This window comes from Buteo buteo, chromosome 9 (genome assembly GCF_964188355.1).
Source record: "Buteo buteo chromosome 9, bButBut1.hap1.1, whole genome shotgun sequence".
NCBI lineage: Eukaryota > Metazoa > Chordata > Aves > Accipitriformes > Accipitridae > Buteo > Buteo buteo.
In genome coordinates, this window is record NC_134179.1 from 45,014,207 (window position 1) to 45,036,086 (window position 21,880).

The following is a 21,880-nucleotide window of genomic DNA, read 5'->3' on the forward strand; positions in this document are numbered from 1 at the left end:
CGTCGGGGTTTGTGGGGTGGGGGTCCCAGCGTGGGGGTCCCAGGGTGGGGGACCTAGGGTGGGGGGCCCAGGGTGGGCATCCCAGGGTGGGGGTCCCAGGGTGGGGGACTTAGGATGGGCATCCCAGGGTGGGGGTCCCAGGGTGGGGGTCCTAGGGTGGGGGGGCCCAGGGTGGGCATCCCAGGGTGGGGCCCAGGTTGGGTGTCCCAGGGTGGGGGTCCCAGGGTGGGTGCCCCAGGGTGGGGGTCCAACTGGCACCGCAGAGCCCCGGGAGCAGCCCAACTGCCAAGCTGCCTTCTGGCCACACCACGACTTGGGTGGCGTTTTGGGGGGGGGGGGCTCAGGCTGCACCCCAACCCCTCCATCCCTGGTGCCCGGGAGGTGGCTCAGCCCTGGGGGGGGGGGCAGGGGCACCCGGGTGCCAGGGCAGGAGGAGGGTGCAAACACCCGCAGAGATGCATCCCATGCCGAGGGCCTTGGGGAGCGATGCAGGTCCCGTTCCCCCCCAGCCCTGCACCCCAGCCTGTGGCCGAAGCCGGGGGGGGGGGGGTGTTGCAGGAGCAATGTGGGGCCCTGCGGCCCTTCGGCTGCTCTGAATTGAGGAAACTGAGGGGGGGGGGGGGGGCAACCCTCTGGGGGTCCCTGCCGGGGAGTTGTATCCGTCCTTCTGCAGGAAAAAAAAACACATCCCCGGCCTCCCCTTGCTGCCGCGGGGGCTGAAGAACAAATAAAAGAGGTAGAAAAAAGGATTTGCCCCCCCCGACAAGAAAAAAAAAAAAAAAGAAGAAAAAAAGAGGGGGCACCCGGATTTGAACCGGGGACCTCTTGATCTGCAGTCAAATGCTCTACCACTGAGCTATACCCCCGCCGCTCCACTGTCTCGCGTGGCGCTAATAGCAGCAGCGCTGCACGGCCGGCTCCCTGCGCACCCCCGTGTCCCCCAGCTGCAATGCACACGCACACTCGTGCACACACGCACACGCACCCCCCCACCCCCCTCACCTGCCCCGCACAGCACACACACACACACACGCTGCCCGGGAGGGTGGGGGGCAGAGGCAGGATCCGGCTCCCACGCTCATCCCAGTCGGGGGGGGGACGGACGTGGCAGCATCAGTCCCAAAACTCCATCTGCAGAGAGCGGGATGGAGCCAAACCTTGAGTTTTCTGCAAAGCAGGCCCAGGCTGTGCATCCCACCGCAGGGCGCGGGAGACTGGGGGAGCACACGGGTTGCCAGGGTTGGGGGAGCCCCGGGGGTTTGGGGGAGCAGAGCTGCCATGCGGGGGCCTCCGTGGTGCTGGGGGGGATTAGGTGGAGACGGCAGCGTCGAGGCGAGCACCCAGCGGGAGACGGATGGGGGGAGAGGCCGTGATTGTGCCGGAGGAGCGAGGTCAATATTTGCTCCCTAAGCCGCTGTGCAAACGCGCAGGGCGAGCGGGGGCGGCGCGTCGGGCCGGATCCAGGCACCAGCACTTCCTGGACCATAGGGAGAAAAGTTTGGGGTCACCCCGGTGCAAGAAGCCACGGTGGTTTTCCAGCCACCGGTCCGGGTTGTCCCCTCGCTGAGCTGCCCCGTTTCCCCGTGTCACCCATCAGCCTCACCACCTTCCTTTTTACAGATGGGGAAACTGAGGCACGAAGGCGGGGGGGATCGCCCAGGGCAGCAGCAACCTAGAAAGGGAAATCCCAAAGGAGGGTGATCTCTCTCCCTGCAGCAGGACACATCCCTGGAGCCCGAAGGAGGGGGGACCCCAGTGCACCCCACTCCCAGTGATCCACCAGTTCCCAGCCTGCCCTGGCTGCTCCCAGGGACAAAACCCACGGGAGTGTTGCCGCAGCCCCCAGGGCCACAGTCCGGCAACTGGGAACCAGTCCTGGGGTGGCTCTTCCTGCTGCAAAGTGTATTGGAGAGGTCAGGGGGAGCACGGGGTGGCCCTGGCTAAGCCCCCCCCGCATGTTTGGGGACGCGGCGGTGGCATTGTCTGGGGGATCCGCTCAGGGGAGGCCGTTTGGGGGTTTGCCCAGCGCTGGTGCCAGCTCAGCCGGGAGATAAGGGCCAGGACACGCAAACACCTCGTTTGCAAAGCTGTTAGGGAAGGTGCAAAGCCCGTCACCCCCGGGAGACGTGTGTGTGTGCACAGTGTGTGTGCACAGGGGGTGGCAGATGGGACGTGCACCGGGGCGGGGGGGGGACACACAGGACACACAAACACCACAGATGCCAACCTTGTGCCCACCGCTGCCCTTCCTGGGGGTGACGGCGTTTGCCCCCCACTCTCTCCCTCCGCCTCCCCCTTGTCCCCGCTGTCCCCCGTGTCCCACCGCCCCAGGAATGGGGGGGGACAAACGTGGGAACCGAAGCCCGCTATTGCACGGAGCCGCTTGGTGCCCGGCAGGGTGCTGACACCCACCGCCACCCCGACCCATGGGGGGGACCCGAGGGGCTGGTGGGGACCCAGGGCTGGAGCCGACCAGGCGCCAGAGCCAGACCGCTCCGGGGGGGCCGTTTACTTTGGGGCTGTTGCAGCCAGCGAGGGGAAGGCTGGCAATTATGTTAATCCCTTAACCCCCTGATTGCCTCCTCCTTCCCCATTAGGTGGGCAAACAGTTTTAGCAGCGGGGGCCAAGATAGGCGGTGGGCTACATATACCCCGCGCCCCAGGCCCGAGCACCCCAGCATCGCCCGCCAGCACCATGCCGATGTCCCCAGCCATCCTCTGCCTCATCGCTTCGCTCCTGCCCGCCGCCTCCGGCTACCTCTGGGCCTGGATGTACTCCTTGCCCCAGCACCTGCCCGATGAAGCCGCGCTGGGAAGAAGCGCCAGCCCTGGGGACAACCTGGAGGAGGTGAGGAGTGGGTGATCCCCCCTGCCAACCCGGGTGTGGGGATCGTGGGGGACAGAAGGAGGGGGTGCAGTTGCAACAGGGGTGCGAGTGAGTGTGAGAGATGAGTCTGTGGTCAGGGTGGGAGCAGGGTGGGAGTACAGGTGGGAGCTTAGTTTCCAGTGGGGTGGGAGCTGGTTTGCAGCAGAGTGGGAGCAGAGTTTGCAGCAGGGGTGGGAAGCAGAGGTGGGAGCAGAATTTGCAGCAGGGGTGGGAGCAGGGGTGGGAGCCTGATTTCCAGCAGGGTGGGAGCAGAGTTTGCAGCAGGGGGTGGGAGCAGGGTTTGCAGCAGGGGTGGGAAGCAGGGGTGGGAGCAGGGTTTGCAGCAGGGTGGGAGCTGGTTTGCAGCAGAGTGGGAGCAGGGGTGGGAGCTCGGTTTCCAGCGGGGTGGGAGCAGGGTTTGCAGCAGGGGTGGGAGCAGGGTGGTGGGAGCAGAGTTGGCAGCAGGGGTGGGAGCTGGTTTGCAGCAGAGTGGGAGCAGGGGTGGGAGCCTGGTTTCCAGCAGGGTGGGAGCAGGGTTTGCAGCAGGGTGGGAGCAGGGTTTGCAGCAGGGTGGGAGCAGGGGTGGGAGCCTGATTTCCAGCAGGGTGGGAGCAGATTTCGCAGCAGGGGTGGGAGCCTGGTTTCCAGCAGGGTGGGAGCAGAGTTTGCAGCAGGGGCGGGAGGTGGTTTGCAGCATGGTGGGAAGCAGGGGTGGGAGCCGGTTTGCAGCAGGGGTGGGTGCAGAATTTGCTGCGGGGGCGGGCGGCGGGGCCGGGAGGGAGCGCGGGCGCGGCGGGCGGCGCCGGGCGCTCCAGTGGCGCAATCGGTCAGCGCGCGGTACTTATAGGGCAGTACGCGGAGCAATGCCGAGGTTGTGAGTTCGAGCCTCACCTGGAGCAGGACTTTTAACGGGCTCCGGCAGCAGGGTCGCATCCCCCCCCCCGGCACCGCGACCCTCCCCAGCCGGGTTTTCTTTTCCCGAGAGAAACCCCTGGAACCGCCGCGGGGTGGTTTCCCCAACCTCTGAGCTGCTCCCGGCCTTCGCCCCCCCTAAAACGCTCCGGCACCCAGCCCTAATTCGTCTTCCTAATGTGCAAACAGACGGTTTTTGCTCCACGCTGCTGTTTCTGGCCTGTCCCGGGGTCAGGGATGGGGTCTGGTCCCCTGACGTGCTGCATCATCCCCCCCCCCCCCCACAGGTGACGGCGTGCAGCCCGCTCACCCCCTGCACCCACGGGCACTTCTGCGACGAGCACTTTGGGCTGTGCCTGCCCACGCGCCCCGTGGGACAGTACTGCCGCCGGGACACCCACTGCGCCCACGGCCTCCTCTGCATGTTCGGCAAGTGCCAGCAGCCCGTGCCCGACGGGCAGGAAGGTGAGCAGGGGGTCTGCGATGGGGATCGGGGCAGGGGGACGCAAGGGACAGACCCCCACAGCCCCCCCCCCCCCAGCCTCAACCGTGGGAGCTGGGGGACACGATGCTCATGGGGTGGGCGCTGACCTCCGGTGTCACCCCCAAATGGTGATAAGCCAACGGGTGCTGGGGGCACCCAGCCCCATTGTTCCCAGTCCCTGCAGCTCCATCCCAGTCCCCCAGCCTGGGGATGGGTTGTATGTGCGTGGGGGGGGGTGTCCCCCCTCCCCTAACCCCGCTTTTCGCCCCGCCAGGAGCCCGGTGCCAGCGGGACGAGGACTGCGGCGCGGGCGGCTGCTGCGCACGGCAGCACGGCGAGCGAGTGTGCCAGCGGCGGCTGGCGCTGGACCAGAGTTGCCACGTCCCCCCCGGGGGTCTGGCCTTCAGCATCAACCAGATCTGCCCTTGCCAAGCCGGACTGGTCTGCCGGCCCACCGCACCCGGGCGAGAGTGAGTACGGGGGCTGCCGGGGACCCCAGAGCCGGGGAGGGGAACTGGGGGTCCTGCCCCGGGTGCGGGGGGCTTGGTGGAAACTTGGTCAGGGAGCGAGGTGGCACTGATGTCCCCGTGTCCTCTCCGCAGGAAAGCGTTTGAGTACTGGCCGGAGAAGAGCGAGTGGAGGTGCCGGCAGCCCTGAGCCGGCAGCGCATTATTTATTCCCTGTAAATAACGTGTCCGGACCCGGCCGAGCACCGATAAATCCGGGCGAGCGCCGCGCTGAGCCCGGCTGCTGCCAGCGACCATCACCCCGGCAGCGGGTCGGCAGGAGCCCCACGAACTCCTGCTTCGGGTTTTCACCCCTTCCCAGGAGCTGGGCAGGTCCCAGTTCCATCCCTGTCTCGTCCCCGGCTGTGCCCCCCCCCGCCCCGGGCACCCACTGAAGGCTCATCCCAGGGAGAGACGTGGGGAGTCACTGCAGAACCAAGTTGTGCCCGGTCTCAGCGCTGGCCTCTGGTGACTGTGGACCCCATGTGCCCCCCCCCAGCCCCGCGCAGACCCCACCAGGCACGGCCGCAGGGCAGGTCTCACTGAAATGTTTATTACAAAGAACCAAGCGAGCGGGGCGAGTCCCCACACACACCAACAAGAATAAATAAATAAAATACGCTTTGTCGGGTCTTTAAATAAAGTTTGTGGAGTGACATAAATACGGGACATCCCGCTGCCCACGGGAGGGCTGGGGGGGGGGCCCCACTGCCCGGACCCTGGCTGCCATGGGGGCAAGTGCCGGGGCAGGCGGGTCTCAAAGCACTTGGCAGGCAGTGACACCGAGTTCTCCCCCCCCAAAAAAGGGGAAACTGAGGCACGCAACTGGCGGAGGCGGCTTGGCGGCAGCTGGGTGCCCCTGAGCCCCCCCGGCCTGGGCTGGCAAGGCTGGTGGTCTGGGTAAGGCAGCGACCCCGGGGACCCCCAGCATCGCCCCGGGGGTGGGGGGCAAGGGGCTGCCCCATAAATGGGGCAAGCCCAGCCCCACGGTGAGGGCTGGATGTGGGGTGTCCCCCCCCCAACCCTGGTGTGATCACCCCCACAGAGGCAGGGGGTGGGGGGGAACGACGAGAGACCCCCCCGGGGCGGGCGCAGGAGAAGGCAGTGCCCCGGGGTGCTGGGGGGGGGGGGGGCAAAGGCAGCCCTGCTGGGCAGGGGGGGACGGACAGACAGGCTCACAGACGGACAGACAGACACAGCTGGATGGGGCGAGAGCGGACAGGCACGGCGGGGGGGGGGGAGGTTGGCACAGGGGGTGTTTTGGGGGGCGGGGGGGGCCTGGCGCTGCCTGGCACACCCCGGCAAGTCCCAGGGAAAGGCGGGGGGCGATGCGGGGGCCCCCCAGGGCAGAGGGACCTTCCGGGTGCTGCCACGGCAGGCCAGGGCTGGGCAGCTGTTAGCACGTGTTAGACCCCCCCCCCCGCCCCAAACTGGCTCAGATTTGCACACACAGCCCCCCCCCCAGTTCAGGCAGAGCCCCTCCAAGGCAAACACATGCAAACTGCCCCCCCCCGGGGGGGGGCGGCACGGCCTGGGGCAGCGGGGACCCCTCCGCTGCCAGAGCACCCCGAAGCCCTGCACGCACTGCACACGCATGCACACCCCCCCCCCCAGCTGCTGGGGGGGGTCACAGCCCTGCAGGGGTGCAGTGCCAGGCTGCAGGCACTGGCTGGGACTGGGGGGGGCAGCTGGCAGGGACCCCCCCCTCTACCACCACCAGCTCAGGGGTCCCCCTGCAGCCGGGTGGCAAACAGCACCATGGAGAAGCGGGGGCACCCGGGGTGCGGGGGGGGGCAGTCAGCAGGCAAGGGCTGGGTGGGGAGCACGGCCCCCCCACCCCATGCCCGGGGGCAGGGGACGGGGACACGCCGGCCGTGGGCAGAGCCCCCGGGGTCCCCTTTGGTCACTTGCTCTCCCTGCCAGGTGGGGAGGGCCCGAGGCACCGTGAGATGCTGGGGGGGCTGGGGGGGGGGAGGCAGGGAGACCCCCCCCACCACCAAGGAATGGGGCAGTGGGAGCCCCCAGGGCAAAGCAGGGGCTCCCCACGGCACGGCTGGCTGGGCTTTTTTGGGGGGGGGGGGCACAAAGGCAACCAGCAGGGCTCTCCCCCACCCCAAAGCCAGCGTTGAGGGGGGGGGGTCCATCCCCTGCCTGCACCCCCTCACCCTAACGGATGTAAACGTCCTGGCCCCAGCCCTCCACGTCGCTCTGGTCGAGGCCGAGGGTCTCCGGTGGGTCGGGGCAGTAGCGGTCCTGGCCCTTGGCTCGACCCCGCAGCCCCCGGCTCTCGCGCCCGGGCTCGTCCTCGTCCCAAGCACCGGGGTGCTGGTGGCCGGGGGGGGCGCGGGGTCCGGCACTGGGGGGACCCGGCGGTTCTTCCTCACCGGGGTCCGTCTCGATGTCCATGCAGCAGGAATCACCGGGCTCCGTGCCGGCCGAATCCCGGCTGCCCGGGGTCTCCGAGTCGAAGGTATCCTGACGGGACAGGCTGCGGGGGGCCAGGCGAGCGGGCGGCGGGAGGGGTCGGTTTTGTCCGTGGCCCCCCACCTCGCCCGGGCCCTGCCGGAGGCGGCCGTGCTCCCCCTCGCGCGGCGGTTCCCCCGGCACTAGGTACGGACCCTGGTTAGGAGAAGCAATCACACCGTGCAAGGAGGGATGGATGGACCGGGGGGGGGGTCGGTTAGTGGGGGGGCAGGTTAGCTGTGGGGTTGGCGGGGGGGCACATGCGCTCCTGCCCAGCCTGGCCTGCCCGCGATGTGCCGCTCACTCGTGACACGACAGCGACAGGTCTCAGCCCGCCACCAAATGGCACCGGGGGGGGACGGGGGGGTCGCTGGGGCAGGGCCAGGGCAGGAAGGGGGTGAGGGGGTCGGGGGGGGGGGGGGGAGAGCAGCATGGGAAGGGCTGTGGGGTGGGGGCTGGCACGCCAGCAGCGTCCCGCTTGCTGGAAGAATTAGCGACAGACAACACAGGACACGCGTCCCTCCTCTGCCTCCTGCCCCGGGTGGGTGCTGCGGACCCCCCAGGCTCAGCACCGTGAAGCCCACGGTGGGACAAGGCTCCGCGCCCCCCTCCCAGCCGGCCCTCGCCCACACCAGGACACCCCGAAAGCCCTCGCCGCTGCCACGGCCCCCCCAGAACTCCGGAGAGGCGTGGGAGCGGGGGCTCCGGCACCCCGGCAGCCCCCCCCAGGGAGGCACAGGAGAGGACCTGGATTCCCAGGGGGTCTCAGAGGGGGCAGATCCCTGGAGACCCCAATCCCCAGGGAGGCTCCAGGCCTGGGAGGGGGCACAGATCCCCAGGGGCACCCTGAGTCTGCGGTTGGCACCAGTCCCGGGGAAGGGAGCAGATCCCCAGGGCTGATCCTAGGGATGGCCCCAATCCGGGAAGGGGAGCAGGTCCCCGGGGCGGGCAATCCCAGGGACAGTCCCATCCCGGGGAGGGGGCTGCAGCTCCCCAGGGTGTCCCCGATCCCAGGGTCGTCCCCAAACCTGGGGGGCTGCAGTTCCCCAGGGTGGCCCCAAACCCAGCGAGGGGGAGCAGATCCCCAGGGGAGGCAATCCCAGGGATGGTTCCACGCCTGGGGGGGGGGCTGCAGTTCCCCAGGGAGGGGGTAATCCCAAGAACGGTCCCACTCCTGGGGGTCTGCAGTTCTCCGGGATGTCCCCGATCCCAAGGGTCCCCCCGAAGGCAGGGATGTGGGGGGGGGGGGAAGCGGGTCACCCCCGCTGCCATCTCACAGCGCGTGTTCCTCAAGGGGTCCGGGGGGGCTGGGGGTGGTCTCGGTGGCCCCGCGCCCCCAGAGGCCCAGGTTCCTGCGCAGGGAGGTGAGCACCTGTACCTGGAGGTTGGAGACGGGCGCGGGGCTGGCGGCCAGGGCGGCCGTGGCCATGGTGCGGTTCAGCAGCGGGTTGGGGGGGTTGCTGCTGGGGGGGTGCGTCGCCTTCCAGTAAGCCTCCAGGTATTCGGCCAGGTGCTCGCAGGCCTCCTCCAGCTGGTTCTCGTCCAGCACGATGTCGAACATCTCCTGAGGAGACGGGGAGGAGGCCGTGGGGCGGGGGCGGGGCGGGGCAGGGTGTGGCGGGGCGGGGCAGGGCGGGGCATACTCACGGGCGGGCACTGCGCCAGCTTGTCAGAGGCCACCATCTGCACGTTGAGGTGCTTCGCCTGGGATTTGCCCCGGGACTTCACCAGCCGTTGCAGCACCTGGGGCAGGAGAGGGCAGCCCGGGGTGGCCACAGGGACCCGGCCCCCCCTCCCAAAAAAAGCACGGCGAGGCGGGACGGTTGGGGCTGCCCCCCCCCCCATCCCGGGGCCCGCACCCACCTTGGGGGAGGTGATTTTGATGTAGACGATGATGGGGGCCAGGGACGTCTTGGCCAACTGGGCCGGGTGGTTGATGGTGTCGGCATCCAAGGCCACCAGCTGCAGCGTCCGGGCCAGCTCGAAGATGCGCTCGGTCTCGCTCTGGACCTCGGCTGCCGGGGCAGGGAGACGGCGAGGGTCAGGGGGATGGCGCGGGGGGGACGGGCGAGCACGTGGGGGCTGTGGGGATGACTGCCGGGAGATGTGACGAGGGGAACGGGACGGGGACAGGACCACGAGGGGTCTCGTCCTGGGGCTTGGCCGCTCCGATGTCACCCCAGCCCCAGGGACTGGGGGGGTTCGCTGCAGGAGGGAGGTGGCAGTGGGCTCCCAGCGCTGGCACCGACTGGGTGAGGAAGGGGCAAAGCCCCCCCGGACCACACGCATTTGGGGTGGGGGGTCAGACGGGGGCTGTGTGACCGGGGTGTCCCCAACCCCCAGACTGCCCACTTGGCCGGACACTCCGGCGTCCCAGAGCCTGGTCACGGCCAGGCAGGGAGGACGGGGATCCAAGGGGACATGTCCCCCACTGCCCCCCCCCCCGCTGGGCAGGGGGCTGCCGGGGGTCCCGGCGGGTCCAAGCTACATACCCAAGACATCTGTATCAGGAGCAGGGAAGGAAGGAAGCAGCGCGGAGGGAAGGAAACCCAAGGGAAAGGAGGAAAAGGAAAGAAAAACACAACAGAGAGAAGATAAAAGGGAAGGAGGGGGAGAAAGACCGAGTCAAACCGACCGGGGGGGGGGAGCGCAGGGGCCCGGGTCCCCCCCACGTTAATCACCCCGCAGAGGCGGACCCCCAACACCTCACCCCCAGGAGCCGTGCACCGGCGCAGCGGGGACGAGCACCCCGGGATGGAGGGGCTGGGGGATGCTGCCAGGCTGATACAGATGGAGGCTTGGGGGGGAGTTGGGGGTGGTGGGGGGGGTCCATGCTGCCCAGCCGGTGTGGGGGGGGTCAGCATGGGGCGGCCGAGGCGCGGCGGCACCTTACCCAGGCTGGAGCGCGTGCTGGAGCGCTCGATGATGGTGTGCTTGCTGGGGTTGTTCAAGACGGAGCGCTTGGCCAGGGAGATGTCGGCCGTCACTCGCGTGATGGAGATCCTGCGAGACGGAGAGGGCACGAGCGGGTGGGGGGGGGGAGCAACAGCGGGTGCAATTCCCCCCCATGTACATGCCACAGCGCCGCGGGGGGCAGGATGGGACCCTCCTTCTGCCCCCGTCCTCCTACCCCCTGCACAAGGCTGCCTGGAGCTGGAGCCACAGGACTCCTGCTCCTCGGGGGAGAGATCCCCCCCCTCAAACAGCAGGAACCGCGGGGCACGGCTGAGGGTCCCTGCGTGGGGTTAGGGGTCCCCTGTGGGATCAGGGGTCCTGCTGTGGGATTAGGGGTCCCTCTATGGGGTGAAGGGTCCCCCCTGTGGGATTGGGGGTCCCCCCACGGGATTAGGGGTCCCCCCATGGGGTGAACAGTACCCCCGTGGGGTTGGGGTCCCGCCCTGGGATTAGGGGTCCCCCCATGGGACTAGGGGTCTCTCTATGGGGTGAAGGGTTCCCCTGTGGGATTAGGGGTCTCCCCATGGGGTGAAGGGTCCCCCTGTGGGATTAGGGGTCTCCCCATGGGGTTAGGGGTCCCCCCATGGGGTGAAGGGTCCTACTGTGGGATTAGGGGTCCCCCCATGGGATTAGGGGTCCTGCCATGGGATTAGGAGTTCCCCCAAGGATTAGGGGTCCCTCTATGGGGTGAAAGGTCCCCCTGTGGGATTAGGGGTCTCCCCATGGTGTTAGGGGTCCCTCTATGGGGTGAAGGGTCCTCCCATGGGATTAGGGGTCCCCCCACAGGGTTAAGAGTCCCTCTATGGGGTGAAGGGTTCCCCTGTGGGGTTAGGGGTCTCCCCATGGGGTTAGGGGTCCTCCACAGGATTAGGTGTCCCCCCACAGGATTAGGGGTCCCTCTGTGGGGCGAAGGGTCCCCCTGTAGTGTTGGGGGTCCCCCAGCCCGGCAGCCTCCTGCCTCACCTGCCGTCAAAGCGATGCTTCAAGAAGTCGAAGAGAGCTTTCTGCATCATGTCCGTGACCTGGGGAGGGAGGGAGGGAGGGAGACCATGGGGCCGGGGGCCGTTCCCCCACCCTGTATCCCCCCTCCCCAATCCCACTCCCCCCCCATTCCTCACCTCGTAGCCCTTCAGCGAGGGTCCCACCAGGATGATGGGCCGCATGGAGGGCACCACGTCGTACGGGGGCACGTGCTCGGCCTGGGGGGGGGCAGAGCCGGGCATTAGTGGGGCTTGGGGGGGGGGCGACGACAGGACACACGACGACGACACGCGACGACACACGACGACACACCGCGGGGGGGACACACACACGCTCAGCTTCGCCCCTGCGGGGGGGACAGCTTTGGGGATGGGGATTTGGGGGGGGGGGGGCAGCAAGCGGGGGTCACCCCGTCCCCTCCCCACGGGCCCTCCTGGGGTGGGTGAGGGGGGGTCCTGACGCTACTCACCGATTTCTGCTTCTGCTTCGCTACGTCCCGAGAGGCCGCGCGTGGCGGGGGGGGGGCGAGAGAAGACAAACAAGGCATGCGTGTTATCCGCGGGCGCGGGGGGGGGACCGAGCTGGGCTATGGGGGGGGGGGGCAGCCCGGGGATGTGGGTGTCGTGGGTGTCCCCCCCCACACCCCACCCCGGGGGGGGGGGCTGCCCCAGGGGACACGCGTGTCCCCCAACCCGGGGGGGGGGCTGCTCCGTGAGCGTGTTTCACGTGAAGCATCGCCCTGCTCTGAGATTTGGGGTGCAAGCGGGGGGTCTGCGGGGTTTGGGGAGCGGGATGGGAAGGTGGCGGGGGGGGCAGGTTGCCCCCACGAGCCTTTGGAGACCCCCTCCTCACCCCCCCGCTGCGGGGCTGTGGTTGCGCCCGAACCCCCCCCCAGCTTCTGCCCAGTTTGGGGGGGAGGAACGGTCCATTCCCATTCGCGGGGGAGACGAGACACCGGCCGTGCTGGCACACACCATGCGCACACTGGGGGACCCCAGGCAACTGGGGGGGGCACGGACTGATCCATCCCACGGACCACGGGGGGAGGCAGCCACGGACTGATCCATCCCACGGACCACGGGGGGAGGCAGCCACGGACTGATCCATCCCACGGACCACGGGGGGAGGCAGCCACGGACTGATCCATCCCATGGGCCACAGGGGGGAATAAAGCCACAGACTGATCCATCCCACAGGTCATGGGGGGAATACAGCCACGGACTGATCCATCCCATGGACTATGGGGGGGATACAGCCATGGACTGATCCATCCCATGGACCACAGGGGGGATACAGCCACGGATTGATCCATCCCACAGGTCATGGGGGGAGACAGCCACGGACTGATCCATCCCATGGACTATGGGGGGGATACAGCCACGGACTGATCCATCCCATGGACTATGGGGGGGATACAGCCACGGACTGATCCATCCCACAGATCATGGGGGGAGACAGCCATGGACTAATTCATTCCATGGATCACAGTGGGAGGATCAGTCATGGACTGATCCATCCCAGGGACCACGGGGGGGGTATACAGCCACGGACTGATCCATCCCATGGCCCACGGGGGGGTATACAGCCATGGACTGATCCATCCCATGGCCCATGGGGGGAGACAGCCACGGACTGATCCATCCCATGGCCCATGGGGGGAGACAGCCACGGACTGATCCATCCCATGGCCCATGGGGGGAGACAGCCACGGACTGATCCATCCCATGGCCCATGGGGGGGTATACAGCCACGGACTGATCCATCCCATGGCCCACAGGGGGGTATACAGCCACGGACTGATCCACCCCACGGCCCACGGGGGACACCCCCGCCGCCCCGTCCCCCCGCAGACGCTCGCGCCCATGCTGCGGCGCGATGACACGCCACGGCGACGCAGGCAGGAGCGCTCGGGCAGCGTGTGGCCCCCCCGCCCCAGCACCCGGCGGGTGCCCCCGCCAGCCCTCCCAGGCAGTGTTAGGGCAGGCAGGGTGCAGCAGGCGAGCGTGGGGCCGGCGGGTGCCAGTTACCTTCCTAAAGAAGGGGATGCGCTTGGTGTGGGCGGGGGGGGTGGTGACACTGCTCACGCTACTCTTAGGGGAGCGGTGGGTCTCCATGGCCTCCTCCTCCTCTAACTCATCGGGGTCAAAGGCAAAGCTAGGCATGTCCAGGGCACCTGGGGACGGAGGGGCAGCCGGAGCCGGGGAGAGGGGAGGGAGAAAAGAAGAGCGATAATGGCGATGGAAGAAGGGAAAAATGGAGACGGGGGGCGGGGGGGGGTTGGGAAGAGCGGGAGGGTGGTGGGGATGGGAGGGAAGGGAGCAGGGGAGGGGGGGGGGGGATTGCACCCGCCTGCCTGCACCCGGGGCGGAGGGGCCGGAGCTGCGGACGAGGGGGGAACGAAGGACCCCCGCCCCCCCCCCCCCCAAGGCTGGACCTGCCCCGCTCAGGCCAGGGGCTGCGGGGACCCCGGACACTCTTACCGCTGGCTGGGGGGGTGGGCCGGCGGGTCCCCGTCACCACGTCGCCCAGGCTGGAGCTGGAGTTGTCCCCCGATTTGCTGGATGGGAGAAGCACAGAGAGGGGGACGGGGGTGAGGGTGGGATGGGGGGGGACGGGGGGAAGCTCGGGGTGGGGTGGGGGGGTCGGGGATGAGCCCCCACCTCGAGCTCAGGCGGTTCTGCCTCATCTTCTGCTCCTGCAGCAGCCGCATGTTCTCCAGCTTGACGGGGCTGGGGATGAAGCCCACCTCGCAGCCCTCCTTCACCAGCCGCCCGATCCACCAGTCGTTGTTGTATTTCTGCACCGGGGAGAGAGTGGGGGGGGGGGGGGAATGCCTGAAACCCCCAAACCCCCACCCCCATGGCTGCCGCCCCCCCCAAAAGACCCCAGCCCCGCACCCCTGCCAGCCCCATCCCCACCTCCTTGATGTGTAGGAAGTCTTTGGGCTCGAAGCAGATGGCCATGCCCTGCACCGGCATGTCGTCGCTGGCGGACGGGTTGTAGCCGACGTTCGTCCTCACGGCAAACGCCACCGGCTTCGTCTGTCAACAGGAGAGAGCTCAGCATCTCCCACCCCAAACTGTGGAGACCCCCCCCCCCTTCCCCAGCAAAAGCCAGTCCCCACCTCAGGCCAGGCAGGTGCCGGTACCGGTACTGGTACCGGTGCGACCGGCTGAGCGGCGGGGCTGGCACGGCACAGCCACGCACCGGAGCCTGGGTTGGGGACGCTGTGGCCGCAACGCCCTGGGGGGTTAACGAGGGGCTCATCAGCCAATTGCCCTCGTGTGATGGGTGCTCAGCCAAGGCGAGAACTCAGGCGTCCGGGCTCCCAGTTCCACCCAGTAGATCCCACTGCCTTCCCAATGCCAGCCAGCGATCCCGGGGCCACCATTTCAGGGGACGGGATGCCGCAGGGATGGAGAGCGGGGGCAGCACGGAAGGGGCTGGGGGGGGGTCAGCCCCTTCCCGCAGCGGGTCCCATCCTGCCAGGGCAGGGGGTGCGGAGGGGCTGGGTGGGTGGCAGGGGTACCTGCCTGCACCCGGGGAGGCGAGGGCAGGCGGTGTGGGGGGGGGGGTCTTCCAGCCCAGCCTTCCCACCTTGGCTTTCTCCAGCTGTGCCATGGCCTGGCGCTCAGCCTCCTTGCGCAGAGCCTCCCGGTCCTCCTCCAGCGACACGTCCGAGTCCGAGGGGCGGCTGGTGTAGGACTCGGCCGAGCCCTGGGGAGAGAAAGGGAGAGGGGTCAGCCCACGCCGTCCTCCTCCCAAAACGGGGAACCCAGCCCCACGCCCGACCCCGCGGCCGTCGCCTCCCGTAGGACCCTCTCACTAGGGCTGGCGCCCATCACCGTGGCCTCCGGGCACGCTGGGGAGAAACCATCCCCAAAAAGTTGCCTCCTCCCCAAGCAGGGGCAAATCCTGCCCGGTGGCATCCCGGCGGGGTTACGGCAGGCCGAGGGCCGGCGCAGCTGTTCCCACCGCTCCGGCAGGGAACGTGATACCAATCCGGCGCCTGCTCCCGTCCCGCTGCTGCCGGGCTGGGAAGGCGACGAGGGACCCCCCCTGCACCGTGCCTGCCTGTTGCCCCCCCTGGTTGTCCCCCACTCGAGGGAAAGCCAGCAGGGACAGCGCTGTGTCCCCCCCACTCCGAAGGGGTCCCATGGCAATGGGGAAAGGGTGCTGTGGGGTGACTCGGGGTCACCCCAGGACAAGGCTGGAGCTGGGGTGGGATCGGAGACCCCCCCCCCCCTGCTCACCCCCCAGCCCCTGGGGCCGGAGGCAGTGAGGAGACCCATGGGATCCCCCAGCCCCAGGGCAGTGGGTGCCGTGGGGGACGGTGAAGGCATCGACCACCTTGGGGGGGCTACTCCCCCCCCCCAGCCCCTCTATAATCCCCTAAATGCCACCAGAGCCCCCCCAGTGTTGCGGGAGCCCCCATCCCCGCTTTGCCCTGTCCTTTCCAAACATCGGGGAGGTGGGGGCTGCTCTCCTTTTCACAGACCCCGAACCCCCTGGCCATGGGGCAGCAGCCCCCCATGGGACCCCCCCCTCCCCAAAAGCCACGGGGCAGAGACCAGCTGCCCCAGTTCCCCCTGCCGCTGCTGGGGGTCTGGCCCTTCCTGAGCCCCCCCAGCCCCATGGTGAGACCAGAGGGGTCTTTGGGGGGGGGGGTCCAGGCACAACGCCCTCACCCCGCAGACCTCGTAGGTCCCACCAGCTCCTGGGACCACCCACCCCAACACCCACGGAGCCGAGGGGGACCCCGCACCGAGGGCAGAGCCGGCAAGCCGGGATGGAAGGGTGCCAGGGGGGGCAAAGTCCTGGGTGCTGGGGGGGATCTACGGGGCCGGGGGTGGTGGTGAGGGGGGGGACACGACACACACGCTCACCGGGGCGGCTGGGTGGTCTTTGTCGGCCATCTCCATGGTGGCAGGGCCGGGGGTGAGTGGGTCGGGCGGGCGCTGGGTTGGGGCACCCGTGGGTCAGGTTTCATTTCGCAGCCGTCCCGGGTATATTTAGCCCAGTGCCGGGCAGGGGGTGGGAGCCTTGGGGGGGGGGGGGAGTGTGGGGGGGCCACAGGGGCCGCTGCCAAGCCAGCAGCCCTGCTGGGTGGACAGGGCGGCTTTGATGCCAGCTGGGAGATGCCAGGGCTGTGTCCCCTGCTTGGCACCCCCAGGAGGGGCACGGAACCCCTGGGGTGCTACAAGACCCCAAATGCTCCCAATATTGGGGGGGGGGGGGTGACTCCCCCCAGCACCCACCGCAGGGCAGAGAGGGGACGGGGGGCACAGCCGGGTTTGGCTCAGCCATTGCAATGCCTGTACACCCCCCCCCCCGCCACGCCAGGCTCAGTTCCAAGCCTGTACCCCCACCTCGGTCCCCGGGGGGGGGGGGCACAAAGGCCCCCAGAGGCAGGCAGGTCTCCCAGGACCCCCCAGGACAGCTGCCCCCCCCCTCACCTGCCGGACGAAGCTGTTGGAAGTGGTGTCAGACGAGGTGCTGCCATCCGAGCGCTTGAAGCGGCTCTTGCGTTTGCTGTACTTGCCCTAGGAAGAGGAGGGGGGGGCAAGAGGGGAGCGCTGGAACCCCAAGACTTGGGGGGGGGGGGCAGCTCTGTCCCCCCCAGCCCCAGCTGCCAGGGATGCTCCATCCCCTGCCCTGCAAGCAAACCCAGCTCCTGGGGGATAAGAGAGGGGAAACTGAGGCAGGGAAGGGGATGGGGTTGCCCCCTGCTCAGGGGCCGTGCAGCCCCCCCCCACCCCCCCGCAGGGACCCGGCATCGCCTTATCCAGGGGTCTGGATCTCCGATCCCCACGGAGAGGAGAGGGAGCCAGCGGGGCTGATCGGATTTGGGGGAGACCCCGGTTGCGGCCCCTGGTTTCTCTCTCCAGCCCCCAAATGCTGTGGCCCCCCCCCGGCACTGGCCAAACCAGAGCCCAACCAGTATCCCAGGGAGGTGTCCGCTATGGGGGGGGCACCCCACCACCCCACCCCAGTGCCCACATCCCGCACACGCGTGTGCGCATCACCCCCCCCCCCCCAAAGCGTGGGCAGCATCCCCCGTGCACACTCCGTGTAAAGGGGGTGCACACACACGTGCACCCCCACGCCCACCGCCACCCACCCCGCATCCCAATGGGGACCCCCCCCCACCCCACCGCTTCCTCCAGTGCCTCCTGCTGGGATGGACTGGGGGAGATGGGGATGCCCCAGTGCCTCCCTTGAGGCACCTCCTCGGGGCAGGGGGGGGGATGCCAGAACTTGCTGGGGGGGGGTACCGGGGGGGGGGGACAAGAGGCTGGGACATGCCGGGGGGGCGAGCAGGGCTGTCACCTCGCCGGCGTCTCGAAGGGACAGCTGGGCCCAGCTGCCACCCCGTCCGGGGGTGGGTGGTCCCGACACCGGGCAGCACCGGGTATTTTTAGGTTCCTTGCCCCCCCCCCCTCCCCGACCACCCCCTCCCCACCATCCGCTGCTCCCAGCAGGGAAAGGACATGGCTGGAGCTCAGCAGCAAAGGTCCCCGGGGTGGGGACGGCGGCCCCGCTGTCGGTGTGGGGTTCACTGCAACCCCCCCCAATGGAGGTGGGGGTGACACCCAGCTCTGCCGGCCCCCCCCTCGAGGCGGCTGGATGCAGCCAGAGCCTGTGCCTCCATCCCCTGTCGTCACCCCCCAAAAAAATTGTCACCCCAACTGGTTGATGCTCCCCAGGTTGTCTGGGTGTCTGTCCCAATGGGGGTGTGCGGGGGGGGGGGACACAGCACCCACCCAGACCATGGGGATGAGGTGCTCCGCTGGTCTGCAGTGCCCCCCACCCCACTGGAACCAGCTGGGGACACATCCCTTCTCCCCCCCCCAGGCTGAAGGGGACAAGCTGGGACTGGAGGCGGTGGGGGGGGGGCACCACCCCGGCAGAGTTTTCCCAATTCCTAAAAGTTTCCCGGTGCGCACAACACCCCCCCCACCCCCGGCACCCACCTCCCCACCCCGGGGTGCTCCGGGTGGGCAAACCCTGGGAGGTGGTGGCAGGCACGGAGCGGGGGGGGGGAGCAGTGACACAGCAAGCAGCATAGAGGAGCCCCCCCCCCGCCTTCATGTACTCCCCAAATCTGGGGGCTGGACACCCCCTTCCCTGGGATGCTTGGTGTTATGGGGAGGGGGGGGGTTGACTGCATTTGGGGTCCCTCCCAGGCTAGCTTGGTTAGGGGTGGGGGGGGCACGCTGTTTTGCATGCTGGGGAGTGAAATCGCCCCCATTATGGGGTGTAGGGGTTGGGGCAGGGGAGCCCCATCGATACCCCCCCATGGGGGGGTATCGATGGGGCTCCCCCCCCCCCCCCATGCACCCTGGGGTTGTACGCGACGGTACCGATGCAGCCTTCCCCCCCTCCTCGTCCCCAAATTCCCGGGGGTGTCACCTGGAGGGCGGCGTTGTCGAAGACGTCCATCTGGATGTCCTGCGTGGAGCTGTAAGGGGTACGGGCCATGCCGCCTTCCCGCACCATGGAGCTCGCCGGGGTTCGGCGGGTTTTGGGGTTGGGGGGACGGACGGACGGACACACAGACACAGAGGGACAAGACGATGACGATGACGATGGAGCCCAGGCCTGGCCCCCGCGGTGACGGCGGCCTCGGCGTGTAGCGAGCGAGAAGACGAGGAGGAGGAGGAGGAGGAGGAGGAGGAAGGAGGAGTGGGGATGGCGGCAGCGGGGGGACGAGGGATGGCGGCCGCCTCCGCCTCGGCCGCTCCCACCGCGTTCCCTGGGAGGGATGGGGGATGCAGCCCCCTCCCCGCTCCCTTTCCAGGTAGGGGACCCCCAAAGCAGCTCCTTGCCCTGGGGGGAAAAAAAAGGGGGTGTGTGTGATGAGGATCCCCCCTCCCCAAATCAGGGAGCATTAAGCCTGGAGCAGACTTGCTTGCTGGGGGTGGGGGGGGTGGCAAAAAGAGATGGGGGGGACAGAGGGCCCCCAGGCTGTTGTGTGGCTCGGTGGCGGGGGGGGGACACAACATGCAGGGGCAGCCATGCCCCCATCCTCAAACGTCAGTGCCTGGAGTGGGATGTGCTTCGGTCCGGGGAACCCAGGGCTCCTTCCAGACAAGGCTGCCCCTAAAACTCCAGCTTCTCCCCCCCACCCACCCTCCCCAGCTGGGATCCCCACAGCCTCCGAGTGACCCACGTCCCCCCGCTCTGCTCCCCGGGGGCACCCATGCCCAGACACAGAGCCATCTGCACGCCCCGTGTAAAACATCCAGGGAAAGGGCACCCTGGGGACCCCGCAGCAATGGGGCGGGATGCCCGGGGCCACTGAACCCCACGTGCAGTCGGGGAAGGGGCTGCACTTGGCACCCACATCAGCCCCCAGCATGGTTGCAGCCACCCTGCAGGGACCCCAGCACCGTCCCTGCCTCCTTGTGCCAGGGGGTGCGAGGGGCAGACCCCGTGTGCTGGTGGGCGAGGGCTGCAGGCAGCGTGTGCCAGGCAGGACGGAGTTTTCCCTTGCCCCCTCCCCAGGGAACCTGCCGGTGCTGGGGTCCATCGCGTCCTCCCCAGGCAGGACCGGGCTGAGACCTCCCACACTCATCTCACGTCAACTGCACCACAGGAGCCGCTGCCGCCGGCTGTTGGAAAGTTAAAAATTCCTTGCCCCCACCCCCCCCCACCCCAGCCCCATGCCAGCGGGTCTTTTCCTGCTCCAGTCCCAGCTCCTGCAGCTGTGGGACAATGTGCCCAGGGAAGCGGGACAGCTGACGCCACATTTTCCATTATTAGCCCCCATCCATCACCGGCACCGTAAGGTGCCTACGACAGCACCGGCGCACGCTTCATGGCAGCCGGGCCGGTGGGGAAGGGGGGGGCTCAGAAGGGGATGAGCTGCCCAAGGTCGCGCAGCCTGGGACCACCGACCCCGGGACACAACGCCGGAGCCCCGACCGTGCCCAGCTCTGCGCCATGTGCCTGGTCAAGCTCGGGGTGTCGGGACTTCGTTGACCCCCCCAATGCCAAAGCCTGCCCGGCTCCTGCTTTGCCCACCTTGCTCAGGCCTGGGCCACGTGGCCGGTGCAAGAGCTGTGGAGGGTCTGCGAAGGGGGGCAGAAGGTACCGGTGAGGGCGTTTTGGGGAGGCAGAGCTGGGTGCCAGGGCAGAGGCAGCGGGGGCCCTGCCAGCAGGGAGCCTGTCCGGAGGCGGAGGGCGAGTACGCCATTCCCAGGCAGCTGTGTGAGAGCATAACGCAATTACGGCATCTCTCCCTTCCCGCTGCCAGAGCTGCTTTGCTCCCCAGACCCCCCCACTGCTGCTGCCTGCGCTGCCGGGGGCACGGCGTGCCAGCGCGGCCCCTCGCAGGGGCTCACCGGGGTGCCCGCTCGGCCCCTGCCCGCTGCTCCGAGCACAAGCAAACTCGGCGGGCTACGGACATGCCGGTCCGGTGCGGAATGCAATGGGGCAGGTGGAGGAAGGATGGCAGATCTCCGCGGACCTCGCTGGAGGGGCATGTGCTCAAGCAGCAGCATCCCTACCCGAGCTAAAACCTCTCCCCGAATCTGGGGTCAGACCAGTCTTTTCATCCCTGTCCCCCTGGAAAGCACGGAGCACAAGGGGACACTTCCATAGGACTTGGGGACACACACCCCCTCCCGTATAGGTATGAAGGTATACACACTCTCCTGTCTCCAGCCCACGCAACTGGCCAAAATCTTCTACAGGACGTTGATTTCCAGCAGCAAAACCCCAGAGCCGCTCCTGGGCCGGTAATTAAAACCCAGCCACTCTCCTGCCTCAGGAGCCTCCAGATTTTGCTGTTTGTTTTATGAAAATGATGAGTCAGTTTTTAAACAGCAAAAGCCTGTGTTTATCTGTGTTTTTCTCTCAAAATGAACCAAAAATCTGTTGCCATCGGCTCCTCTTCTCACGCCATATGTTGACTGTGCTACGGCCGCCAGATTCAAAAGGAACCGTTAGCATCTTGTCTTGGGTGTTTAACGAGGCGCTTTTGGGGGCTTTCGCTCTCCAGCCACTCGCAACCTTCAGTGGTTGAAAGGAAGGAGGGAAAAGAATGGCTGCAAAATGATGAATTTGGGCACTAGTTAACATCGGGGCGGTTAAAATGCAGCATTTTTGCTGGACAAGTTTGCTTTAAAGTGGGAGTTTAGTCATGAAGAAACTCCTGTGTTTTTAGGCCAGTTACAATCTATGCGTTATCATTTTGCAAGCATTCCCTTCTTCCAGGAACTCTTCACCAATCTGTCCTGGAGAGGCTCCAGTACTTTCCTGGGTCATTTCTCTGACACAAAGGATGCCAGTTGCCACCGGGCCCATTTCAAGCCTCGCTACGGCATTTTCTGGGGAGGCATTTCTGGCTGGGAGTGCCATGAAACATCATTCAGCCTGTCTGTGCCTGTTTCCAACCACAAAATGGTGCCACCGATACGCCCAGACCTCAGTCGTGTCTTCGACAGCAAAATACTGGGTTCTCTGCCAACGCCAGCCCTCGCTGCAGCCCTGCTACCACCCCTATTAAGAGGTTATTTTACAGGAAAATACGAATTTTCTCTGCAGCACCATAACCCAATCACTGCAAAAGAGGTGGAACTTGATCCACAGCGGAAAGGAAGCAGGATCTGAGATCCCAGCTCGCCACTCTCCTGCACCAACCTCTGGACATTCACCCCGCCCTTTAGGGTGACTTCTTGGGAAAAAAGCAACGACCGCAGCCCAACG

General features: G+C 67.7%; 2 protein-coding genes and 2 non-coding genes across 6 annotated transcripts; 1 reads left to right on the top strand and 3 right to left on the bottom strand.

The window, feature by feature from the left end:
- Positions 1–794: 794 nt before the first annotated feature.
- Positions 795–866, bottom strand: TRNAC-GCA (transfer RNA cysteine (anticodon GCA)). Its single transcript has one exon. It is a non-coding gene; the product is annotated as a tRNA-Cys (tRNA).
- A 2,808-nt stretch (positions 867–3,674) lies between these two features.
- On the top strand, positions 3,675–3,765 carry TRNAI-UAU (transfer RNA isoleucine (anticodon UAU)). The gene is given in 2 exon segments: positions 3,675–3,712; positions 3,730–3,765. It is a non-coding gene; the product is annotated as a tRNA-Ile (tRNA).
- A 1,402-nt stretch (positions 3,766–5,167) lies between these two features.
- LOC142035120 (uncharacterized) lies at positions 5,168–6,610 on the bottom strand. The gene is given in 3 exon segments (XM_075036969.1): positions 5,168–6,408; positions 6,411–6,475; positions 6,606–6,610. Coding segments are annotated over 3 exon segments (1,311 nt in total).
- On the bottom strand, positions 6,273–19,148 carry CACNB1 (calcium voltage-gated channel auxiliary subunit beta 1). Of its 3 annotated transcripts, none has more exons than XM_075036468.1 (14): positions 18,581–19,145; positions 16,624–16,710; positions 14,765–14,884; positions 14,086–14,208; positions 13,828–13,964; positions 13,648–13,724; positions 13,195–13,340; positions 11,305–11,385; positions 11,150–11,208; positions 10,125–10,234; positions 9,095–9,246; positions 8,879–8,974; positions 8,610–8,795; positions 6,273–7,387 (listed from the first exon to the last, which is right to left on the bottom strand). In XM_075036468.1, exons 1-14 carry the CDS (start codon positions 18,665–18,667, stop codon positions 6,935–6,937), a joined length of 1,914 nt encoding a protein of 637 aa, XP_074892569.1. In that variant the 5' UTR covers positions 18,668–19,145; the 3' UTR covers positions 6,273–6,934. The 3 variants fall into 3 exon arrangements, with proteins under 3 accessions (XP_074892569.1, XP_074892570.1, XP_074892571.1); XM_075036469.1 differs by lacking the exon at positions 13,195–13,340 and adding an exon at positions 11,637–11,656 and having other exon boundaries at positions 18,581–19,144; XM_075036470.1 differs by having other exon boundaries at positions 7,247–8,795; positions 18,581–19,148.
- Between the last annotated feature and the right edge of the window lie 2,732 nt (positions 19,149–21,880).

Coding starts and splice junctions, on each gene's coding strand:
- CACNB1 (XM_075036468.1), bottom strand. CDS start 18,667: ATGGTGCGGGAAGGCGGCATGGCCCGTACCCCTTACAGCTCCACGCAG. Junction 16,711..18,580: donor TCGACAACGCCGCCCTCCAG/GTGACACCCCCG, acceptor TCCTCTTCCTAG/GGCAAGTACAGCAAACGCAA. Junction 9,247..10,124: donor CAGCACGCGCTCCAGCCTGG/GTAAGGTGCCGC, acceptor CTGCCCCGGCAG/CCGAGGTCCAGAGCGAGACC.